The 12,058-nt window shown below is 36.0% G+C and overlaps 1 protein-coding gene across 22 annotated transcripts in view; it reads left to right on the plus strand.

Moving 5' to 3' along the window:
* The window catches only part of nrxn1a (neurexin 1a), a 193,417-nt gene that overhangs the window by 97,221 nt on the left and 84,138 nt on the right, over positions 1–12,058 (plus strand). For all 22 annotated transcript variants that reach the window (XM_051914378.1, XM_051914395.1, XM_051914386.1 and 19 more), the window contains one exon: positions 10,520–10,723. In XM_051914378.1, the coding sequence (XP_051770338.1) occupies positions 10,520–10,723 (204 nt within the window). The remainder of the gene's footprint in view (positions 1–10,519; positions 10,724–12,058) is intronic.

Below are 12,058 nucleotides of genomic sequence, written 5' to 3' on the forward strand. Positions count from 1 at the left end.
AGTTTAATTACATTTAATATCAAATTATTATATCATAATTCTGTTATGTACTGTTTATTTCAGTCAGAGTAAAACTGACAAAATTAATGAATATGAAATGGATGTTTGTGTCAAAAAAGAAGAAGAAAAAAAACTATGAAAATGAACACCACTGACAGATGGAGACAGGGTGAGTTAGGGTGAGCAAAATAAATAAATAAATAAATAAAAATTCATGCAAAAAAAGTTCTCGGAGCGTGTGGTTACATTCACAGTTGGCCCTGCCCAGCTGTGTGAGGTGAAATAAACTCAGTGCATGAATCCATAACCATCCAGCTGCTCTCAGTGCTTGATTTACTTGAACAAAGCATCAAAGAAAACCAAATGCCCCAGAATAACATCTGCCCTAATTTCCTGTCATTTCTCCAAGGTTCCTAATGGGCACTTACAGTGACTAAACTTAGCGGGTAACCTCTGCTCATTCCTCAGTACCTGATAGTTCCGCAAACAGAGTTTTACCCTACAGCACTCGTTTTGTTTAGAGAGGCAAAAGGATGTACTACAAGCAGGTTCAAACAGCCGAGCCATAATAGACTTGACTTTTATTTCCCTCAGCCACACCTGCTTGATTGCACGGTTGGCAGGTCGTTCATGTTGATTCCCAAGTCAGTATTTGTTTCATTGCCCCGGCCCCTGCGTGCTTTTAGACTTCATGAGGTGTCGTGTTGCGTGCAGAAAAATTGTAACATGCATTTACGGTGAAGGTTCCATCGGCATGCGGGAACTCACCACGAGCAAACCTGAATAATGTATGATGCCTCTGAGCCAACTCATCCTGTTTATCATGATTGTTGAACATACATTTCCCTAATCCCTGTAGCAACTATAGCTCCTGTGCGCTGCAGTATTCTGGTGGGGAGGGCCTTCGGCTCCACCATGTGATTGCTGACTCTCTGGATGTCACCTAGTGAGCTAAACTCAAAAAACATCGCAATTCAGGGAGTGTGTATTCAGATGAAGGCAGATTAGGCCTTGTGCATGTTTGTGAATGTAAGATGAAGGCATGGCCTAAAAATTAAAATGCACTTTGACATGTCGAGCACTCATGCAGGTGGTGATGCAAGTTTTGTATCATTTCCCAATCCTGTTCTCCCTTGTCTGCACCATTTCTAGTTCTTTTTCTGCTATCACTATGAATAAAATGGCAAAAGGCCAAAAATGAATTAGAAAAAGCTTATTTTTAGGGCTATCAGTTTCTGTGTTGGGGGTAACTCATTAAAATAACGCAAGTTACAGTAAGTAATCAGATTACTTTTTTCAGGTAACTAGTAAAGTAACACATTACTTTTAAATTTACAACAAAATATCTAAGTTACTTTTTCAAATAAGTAACACAAGTTACTTTGTTCTCCCACTGTAAACCCACCCTAATGCTTAAAATAATTAATCGGTTTGAGTAGGGTAAACTTAATTTAAACAAATTAGTTCAATCCAATTTACTTTTATGAATATTTAGAACTTTTTTTTCTTTCAAAACTGACACATTTCTTTCACAAAACTGACACATATTAAGTAATCTGAACTATGTTTCATTGTTTTGAGTTTTATGAACTTGTTTCTTTTAATTTAGACATTTAGACAAGTTTAATTTAAACTTAAATTTAACTGAAACTGGATTTGATTACCATCATGATTTTGAGTGGAGCATGAGCTTAGTTTGAGAACAGATAGTGTTAAATGTTCTATATTGCCGTGCTCATTCAGAAATTGCTTTGCTATGCTAATGCTTTCAAAGCATTGTGTTACCAATTAGCAAGTTATTTTTTACTGAATCAGCTAGTTAAACTAGCCAGGTTAAATGTATGAATTAGTTTACTCAAATACTTCAAGTTAAGAGCAATTAAAATGAATGAGTACAAAATAATAATCTGCCAGTCCTGTTCCTAAACCTTTGAATTTCTTAACTTAACATTTTGATGTAACTGAATAGCTCAAATTTATATATCCACAAAAAGTAAATAACGCAATTAGTTACTTCTTTAGGGAGTAACGCAATATTATAATGCATTACTTTTAAAAGTAACTTTACTAAAATCTAGGTAAATAGCACTTGTGAATGGAACATTTCTATTGCATGTAATTTCCATTTGAAAATATTATTTAATTGTGCATATAAAGAATACATAAAATGCTAGAAATTAGCCTTAGGAAGTGACCATTTATTTTCTAAAAATAAAATGTTCACAGTAATGTCTTTTGAATTTGTACAAATTTTCTACATTTTTCTTTTTTTTTTTTTCTGTAAATATTGCTGTACAGTATGTGACAGGATTATTATTGTTAACTAAAACGGCCATAAAAAACAATGGTAACACTTTCTTTTGGTAATCCACTTTAGACATTCTACTAACTATAAGTAACTTTGCAACGACATGTCAACTGCCAGTCATTAGAGTTTAAGTAGTTAGTTGACATGTAGTTGCAAAGTTACGTATAGTTAGTATAATAACTAAAGTGGACTATCGGCGGGGAAAAATAACCAAAACATTTGCATTACTAAAATAAATTAAACATTAACTGAAATAAAATCAAATATAAAAAACACAAAATATAAAAATAAAATCTAATGTAAAATATTAACAAAAACTATAGCATAGCAATGATACTAAACACTAGTACACACTATGAATTATGATTAGGCCGATTAATTGATTTGCACATCATCTAATTTATTAGATTAAATTATTTAATGGATCGACAGCCCTGTTTTATTTATTTATTTATTTATTTATTGTCTGTCTGAGAGAGTAGAAAAAGTGCTTTATGTGAGATTATGTGGTAGCCTGATGGAAAGGGAAAGACAGAGACGGATGAGGTACTTATTCCTGCATAACAGTGTCTCCATTTGCATGTGTTCGGCTGATCCTGCATATCAGAGGAGTTGGACAGCACCGAGCACTAAATGAAAGTAGCAACAGATGGCGGGGCAGATGGAGAGAGTGACCAGCCATGTACACTCCTTTCTACCTGCGGTCCTCCAGTTCCGTCTTTCTCATTACAGACCAGGAGAGCGGCAGTTTGAGGAGCTTTCGTGACTGGTCAGCGCTTGTTGTGACAAGATTGTCCTTAATTGAGAGATCTGTGTCATTCGAAATGATAAACTGAAGCCATTCTGCAACTATAGGCAGTATAATACTAAGATTTTATTTCTTTTTCTTTTTGTTATATGAAGGTTACATTAAATCCATTCCTTTATCAGTTATGTTTACTACTTTACAAATGCCGTATGTATAGATTTTGTTATTTTACATTGACTTTCAAAACTAAATATGAAAAACTATTATGATCTAAACAAAGAGTAAAATAGTTAACAGTTGTAATGTTTATTGTATGTAAATTTTTTATATTAATATAAGTTTTACACAAATTTTAGCTGTCCAGTTGCGAGTGACATCATTTCCATAAATATATTTAAATATAATAAAAACATAAAGCCATTCTTTTTTTCAAAACTTTTTGTGCTTGGTTATCAAATTGGTTATGATGTCAGATATGAAATATGAAACATAAAACAATCACTTTAAATATCTATTGTGAACAGAACATTTTTATTGTGCTGATATATTATTTAATTGTGTATTGATGATTTATAAAATGCTAGGTGTAAAATCAACTATTTTATTCTAAAAATGTTTAAAATGACATTTCCATGACGATCATTTCTATAAGAATGCTATTAAACACAATACAATATATAATTTTATATGTGGTGGAAGTGACATTATGATTGAAATATATTTGTTTCAGAAAATTGACAAAAAATGCATACTCTTCCTTTCATGCATGTTTGAACACTGTTGGGCATTGTTAGCAGATATATTAAACTAGTCAAAGTGTGTTATTGTAAGCCCACAGGGTCCAAAAGTGCCTATATAATTGAAGAAACACCCTTTATAGTGTCTAAATTTGTGGACAGCTGAGGTCTGTCCATCACTCCTTCAATTCTGTCATTTCCCGACTTCCCTCTGTTCCGTCTCCATGCTGTTTTCCTAGCATGTTTCTTCATTTGAAACCTCTGCAGACCTCTCCGAGGCACAGATAGCTTCGCTTCCATCTTGTCCAGATTGGATGTGATGTGTGGGCTGTCGAGCGGTGCAGATGCCATACCGCTGCGCTCTCCTGCTGTGTGACTGCATAGCACTATTTGAGGAGGCAATGAGGGTCTTTCTGAACCACTGGCCATACCTCTCTTTTCATTATCCTCTCCCCTGGCGTGAGACTAGTGCACTGGAGACGAGAGGGGGGCTCGTTTGTCAAGCTGTCATTGTTTTGAGGCTGCCTCCTCTCTGGAGCGGGTCTCAGTGGGGAGGGCTAAAGATTGGGGTTTAGGGTTAAAGGCTACAGTGGGAGCTCCAGCTCCAGAGTAGGTGGGCATCTGCTTTGTGGTTGTTAAAGTCTACATGATACAATATTTGTTACCCTTCTGTTTTTTTAGATTGAACCTCTGTAATTTAGGGTGGGACTTAAAGGATTAGTTAACTTTAAAATGAAAATTAGCCCAAGATTTACTCACCCTCAAGCCATCCTAGGTGTATTTGACCTTATTCTTTCTGATGAACACAGTCTGAGTTATATTAATATATATCCTGACGCATCCAAGCTTTATAATGGCAGTGAACAGGACCAACGAGTATCAAGCTCCTTGGTCTATGAAGCCCGCCTTCCATATTCAACTTACGAAAAAAGTTTTTCTGTAAGTTGAATAGGGAAGGCATAGGACGTAGTGTGTTTTGAACTGCGAGAGGCGTTACACTTTCTAAGTGTAAGTTGAATACAGAAGGCAGTCTGGCGGAAGCTAGATATTTTACTTTATAACTTGTAAAATATGGATATTTTTCTTACACAAAGCATCGCTTCACTTCAGAAGGCCTTTATTTACACCCCGGATCCATTTGGAGTACGTTTATGATGGATGGATGCACTTTCTTCATACCTTCAGCCTTCGTACTAATTGATCCCATTCACTGCCATTATAAAGCTTGGATATTTATTAATATAACTCCGATTGTGTTCATCAGAAAGACGAAAGTCATATACACTGGCTTGAGGGTGAATAAATCTTGGGGTAATTTCATTTTAAAGTGAACTAATCCTTTAAAAGGAAATCGATTGGATAATGTAAAGTGGGGTTAAATACCTAAATGGAGCCAAACCCGAATGCAAGCTTGAAGTTTGGTTGTGAAACTTGGAGGTTCAGGTCAGCATCACCTTCGAGAGTGATTCAAGCTGCCCAAAAACATGAGAATGCTTTATATTAAGTGCTTTAAACTCATAATCATACATTTTGCAGTTTTGATTTGTCCTGTCAGATGTGTCAAAATGTATTCTGTTTAATGCATTTGAGACAAGTTTTCCCCAACTCAATGAACGCATAACTTACACTTTATGGTTATATTCTTATCTGTGAATGAAATTTTGCAGGCTTGAAAGCAAGCAAGCTAAGCTTCACACACTTCACTGAATGAGCACCATGTGCATAAAACAGAGCAAAAGTGAAATGAAGCACAATAATTCTGACTAACACTAAAATATTTGTTGTTTGATGTTAAATTTAGGTTTAACATTCTAAATGTAATGGAAGTAATTGTATTTTTATGAGAGTAGTAACATAAAAGGGATAATAACTAATTTAGTCAATATAAATGTAAGAAGTACATTTACAGGAAAAAGACATAACAGTAATGCGTTACTACAGTGGTTCCCAATACTTTCAGAGTGGTGTACCCCCTGAGGCATTTAACATCCTTCTGTACTCATCCACTTAAACTGCATTCACACCTTTTCCATTAAGGGACAATATTTTATCCCTTAAATTGATTTACAGGTGCATTTTTACCTTTATAAAGGCAAAGCTTTTCTAACCCTATAAAATATGTGTCATTTAATAATACATGTCATTTAATAATAAAATTATTGTATTATTAATATAATAAAGCAATAAATTATGGTAAAATTAAAGTGATGCTTTGAAATATATTAAACTAAAATGGCTAGTAGGTGGCAACAAGTCACTGTTTTAATGAGTGAGTCATTGAATCGTTCATTCATTCAGTAATGAATCAAGTGGCTGTATTTATGAATGGGTCATTGAATCATTGACTCTCACGATTCGTTCAAAGCCTCAGATTCATTCACTAACCACTGCTGTGGCTTTTGTTGGAACTATTATACTATTATATTGACAATGCTTTGTTTAAAATGTAGGCTACGTCACTAAATATTACTTTTTTGTTTGTTGAACTGTTGTATAAAATCAATGCCACATATGCAGTTGTGTGGATATATTTGGGAAAAATCGCATTCTTGCTCGTATTAAAAACAAGAACTCACACAGGCTGTTACTGCATCGAAGAGAGTTTGAGTTTTAAATCGATCTCTATGTACACTCTGGGCTTTATCATACACCCGACGCAATGCGACGCCAGGCGCGAAGTGTTTTTTGCTAGTTTTAGCCCAATGCAGTTATCATTTTCACATCCAACGCCCACATTGTTTAATTTTTTTCTTCATCGTTAAACTAGCAAAAGTGGATTTGGACACGCCCTAAGTGCACCTGTGTCATGCGCTTCAGACCATAATAGGGCCCTCTGTGTCTATATTTGTTCTTCATGCTAGTAAGTGCTAAAACCCCACTTTTTACATTAAGGTACATTAAGGACAGTAATGTAGTGCGATTTGCTAAGGAAGCATACTCTGCAGACAACCTATCATATACACGCTGCTTGTGTGGATGCAGTCAGTTTTGACCGCAAAAGATGAGGTAATTTGATTGGATGTCATTTATTTGACCATTTACAGCACTACCTTTTTCCTGTTTTTACACTAGACATGGCATTTTGCCTGTTATGCTTGGTTTTAATGTTATTTTAAGATGTGGTAGAATTAAATAAATGGCAAAGCTCAGCATTTTATCTCGTACCCCCTCTGTCACCTCACGTACCCCCAGGGGTACGCATACCCCAGTTTGGGAACCACTGCATTACTATGATCAGAGAAGTGAATTTGTATGTTCCCGCAGTACATTTGACTTCTTAGCATGTTTTTCTTTATTATCATTTTTAATAAAGTGATTTAAATTTGTGTTCTGCTTCGAAACAGCTGACAAGCTGTTATTTGTTATACTGTAATGTTTTTTTGCACATAATTTATAGATGTAATTACCATATTTTTGTCATATTCTGCAGTTTGTTTGGAGGACAACATTGGGAAGATATTTTTGACCGATTAATCGGGGGAAAAAATTAAACAAATTAATTGATTATCAAAATTAATCATTAGTTGCAGCCCAATTAAATCATATAAAGCATTGCACATTGGACGAGAATAGAACTGCATATGCTCACGTGCACCATTACTGAGCTTCATAACATACTGATCTCTGCTATGGCACAAAAAGATAGCATTACGCATTCCTACGGGCCTCAAAAATTGAGTACAGTTACAATGACAAGCTGTTGTAAGGTGTGGCTTGTTAGGTAAATCAATGTTTTGCAAGAGTTGAGACATAATACTCATTCAACATGACTACGGTACCTTTTTTCAGTGGCTACATTCTCACGCACTCTCTCTTCCTTGGGGGTTGAATGTACATCACATCACTGCGCTGATTAGTATGCATGCTGCCGTACTTGTGTTCCTGTCTTCGTCTTGTTTTCCGCTGCCTCGCTCTCTGTGTGGTGCTCTCGGGCTCGGCAATGGTGTAACAGAAACAGAGGATGCCGAGACGAGACAGGCATCAAAATTGCAGGAGGAGTGTGTGTGTCTGTGGGTGTGTGAGGAAGAGGGCAGCCTAATTGGTGATAGCCTGCAGCCTCATCATCTCCAGAGCTCTCTCACAAGCGAGTGATGTCTCTGTACTGGTTCCATGCCAGATGTTGTCCTCTGGCTGAGAGGCCGGTCTTTGCACAGAAGCAGATGTGTCCGGCCTCCATTATCGTGCTAAATTATCTAGGCATATACACAGTACTGTGTTCCACATCAGACCTATTTTGGCTTTTTTTCTGCCACCTTTCTCTATATTTTTTCAAGGAAAACTCTCATACTCAGCACTTCTGTGTTTTTAAGTGTCCTGTACCCCTTTCCACTGAAATGGAGGCTAGTGATCTGAAAACTTCTCAAAGTTACTTCACAATGGCTAACTTGCTGCATTATATACACAATACTTACCAATTAACAACTGACACAAAATTTGTAAATAATAGCCTGTTATTTTAGACATTTCGTCACCTCGGAATTATAAGGTTCTGTCTGACATTTTTGTCTAAATTGAGTTATTCACATTCTTATTTTGTGTCCACATTTTTTATTTATTTATTTTTAAGTTGTGTAAATTTTGGGGCTTTTTTTTTTTTTTTTAGAAAACAAAAAGGGTCTATCCACAAAGAAGTCTGTAATTCAAAAACTTTGAAACTCAATAGTTAAAACTGTTCAGGATGCAGATAGAACCTTATAATTTCAAGGTGGCGATTTATAATGTTACAAAAGATTTCTTTTTTTAAATAAATGCTTTTCGAAAAAAAAAAAAGTACCATGGTTTCCAAAAAATATTAAACACCACAACAGATTTCAACATTAATAATAAATAGAAATGTTTCTTGAGCATCAAATCAGCATATTAGAATGATTTCTGCAGGATTATGTGACACTAAAGACTGGAGTAATGATGCTGAAAATTCAGCTTTGCCATAACAGGTAAAAATTACATTTTAATATATTAAACGGATAGTTCACCCAAAAATGAAAATTCTTTTATCATTTACTCACCCTCAAGTTGTTACCTCAAGTTGCTACCGTCTACTGTTTGGTTACCCACATCCCAAATCTTATATAATATAATATAATATAATATAATATAATATATAAGATAATATCAATTCTTAAGCCATTTCAGTGTCTTTATGCCATCACAAGCTGATTCTAATGCAAGCATGAGATATTATTTAGCAAATAAAATTCATAGCAATCAGTTATATTGCTATGAACATATTATTTATTATTTTTGTAAATATTAGGAGCAACTGTGTAATGTGTCGTACAGTGATGGAAGCTTGTTTCCACCACTGAATAAAAAATAAAAAAAGGTAATTGCGACTTATCTCGCAATTCTGACTTTTTCTCAGAATTGCATGATATAAACTTGCAATTTCAAGTTATATTTCAAGTTATTCAAGATATAAACTCACAACTGCTAGTTATAAAGTCAGAATTATGATTGACTTTTTTTTTTTCTCCGAATTGAAAATGAGTTATTTATAACTCGAAATTGCGAGTTTTTAACAAGCAATTACTTTATAACAAGCAATTGCGAGTTATGTAGTCAGAATTGTTATAAAGAAGTAAGTCATTTTTTCCTTAGAATTGGACTTTTTATATCTCACATTTCTGAAAAAAGAAGTCAGAATTGCGAGAAAAAAAATTATATCTCACCATTGTGAGGAAAAAAAAAGTCTGAATTGTGAGATGAAAAAAATTGCAATTACCTTTTTTTTATTTTTTATTTAGTGACGGAAACAAGCTTCCATAATGTACAGTATGTAATGCACATTGAATTCTCATTTTCATTTCCATTGATTTATATTGGAGCTGTTTTTTTTAAACATTTGATTGGACTGTTTTAACTCCTTGAGGATTTTTTTTATTTAGCTGACATTTTTGAATTTTTTTTAACAAAGTCAGACCACATTTAGTATTAGAGATTTTATGTAGGTTTTAAAAATCTTAAATTATTTTTGGTTGGTCTTAATGTTAATGTTTTCTTTTTTATTCCTCTTAATATATATATTTTTTTACCTGGTTTTTACCCTAAAAATTGAAGTTGACACGGTGTAAACAAAATAATGGTTGTGAATGGGGGGAGTTTTGTGAATCTATTTTTGTTTCCAATTGATTCCAGCCTGGAACCAGCTTTTATTTAGCGGAAACGTGCGAAGCAGTTGCAGATCAGGCAACGACACCCTGTCTGTTGGCATGTGTGTCTCCTCTTCTCTTTCTGGACTGTATATCTCTGATTGAGCAGCTGGTGAGATTATGCCAGTCGCTCTGAGACTTCGACTATCTCCCATTGCAAATGAGATGTCTTGAGATCCGGCTCACTAAATTGAATTGCTCAATAAAATAATTGCGATATGAATAAACAGATTAAAGCAACGGACGGCGGTAAACGGCTCTTCGAAAGCCCCTCAGCAGAAATACATTATGTGGTGTCTTCATAAACACTGCTTTGCAATAAAATGAAGAAATAAAATGTGGTGTATAATGAGTCTTTTTATGGCATTTATCTTCTGGTTAGACTGAGCTGTTGTGTGCTACTGTTGTGAAATGCAGTAGAGAATTTCAGTGTCTGGCTGTAAAACATTTTAGTAACCAGTCATTCATCTGTCGCCATTAACACTGGGGTTTATGATCAGCCACCGAGCTGCTGTCACTGCCCAGCACTCTCCTTTTATAGTGTTTCCTAAATTCTCTCTTCTCTCTCTTTCAGATGCCACCATCCTCAGTTATGATGGCAGTAAGTTCATGAAGATCCAGTTGCCAGTAGTGATGCACACAGAGGCAGAAGATGTGTCGCTGCGCTTCCGTTCCCAGCGTGCCTATGGTGTTCTCATGGCAACCACCTCCCGGAACTCAGCTGACACTCTGAGGCTGGAGCTGGACGGAGGGCGTGTCCGACTCACTGTCAATCTAGGTACATCAGCCAATCGGAGTGCTCATCTTAATGGCTAACACCACACATAGAAATACACACATAGCATGGAATAATTTGTTTTCAATTGTTTTTATTTTATTTTTTTAATTTTCAGTTCAGTTTATCTATTGTCTATGTTAATGAGTTTTACTATTCAGATTAATTTTTGCCAGTATCTTCCTTTTAATATTCAGGTAACACCCACACAATAACTTTGCTATGGGGACATATTTACTTCTTTTGTTTTTATATATATATATATATATATATATAATATAATATACGCTATAGACTAATTGTATTATATTATATAGTTATGTATTAATATGTAATATTCATATGTTTTCCTGGATGTCCCTAAACTGAGATTTAGCCCATTTCTGGGGACAAATTTGTCCCCAGAGCATAGCTGAGTATATACAGTACACACACTTTCTCTCTCAGACATTAAACATTTTAAAATCTTTGTGTGTTGAAGAGAAGGATGTAGAACCTTCAACGGCCAGAGTCTGCGGCCAAGCGCTCACTCCCAGATGAGCACGCTGTAGACTTTCCCTACCAGAGAGTGCACAGTCCCTGCCTTGTACTGATACACAATAGTCCTACACCTGCATACTATAGACTCCCCACTACAGCGTAACACGTGTCAGGAGTACTGACAAGCCATTGTTCCACCCGGTACGTTTCATTTACATTTCCACAGAAGCCACTACACTTTTCCTCCCTCGTTCTCACAGCTTAATATTATACAGTCTTGCTCCACTCATAAAGCACCACCTCTGCTGTTCGCAAGTTCAAGCTAGTTCACAGTAAGTAAATGTGAACATCAGTCGTTTAACTGTCCTCCCACATCATGTCAGGTGTTTCTCATGCAAAACTGAGCTAAAAAGTTCCTCGGCTGAAATGTGCAGAACTCTCACTAGGATGAATGTCATCCATTCCCATTTGGCAGTGTGACATACACTGTGCCATTTAACATGTCCGCTTACATATAGCAATAGCATGTCTAAAAACTCCCAGTAGTCCCAGCAGGTTTAAACTTGCACACCTCCGCATGCACAAACAGAGATGCACCCACACACACACCAGTCATTTCTTCTGCCCCTGAGGGTACTGCACTCCCTGTTAGGGTGGACACACGTTGCTCTCTGGCTGTTAGCGGCCACGATTTTCACTGTGGTTGACGACACGCGACGGGCTGCAGCCTCATGGGAAAAAGATAGAGCTGGATTTGTGTAATGCTCTGAATTCCTCTCGGCCCTGCACTCCATCATAGCACACACTGAAGCATGGGACAGCCCGGGCTGTGCACGAGAAATATCGATTCTCCATTCC

Source organism: Ctenopharyngodon idella, chromosome 12, assembly GCF_019924925.1.
Source record: "Ctenopharyngodon idella isolate HZGC_01 chromosome 12, HZGC01, whole genome shotgun sequence".
NCBI lineage: Eukaryota > Metazoa > Chordata > Actinopteri > Cypriniformes > Xenocyprididae > Ctenopharyngodon > Ctenopharyngodon idella.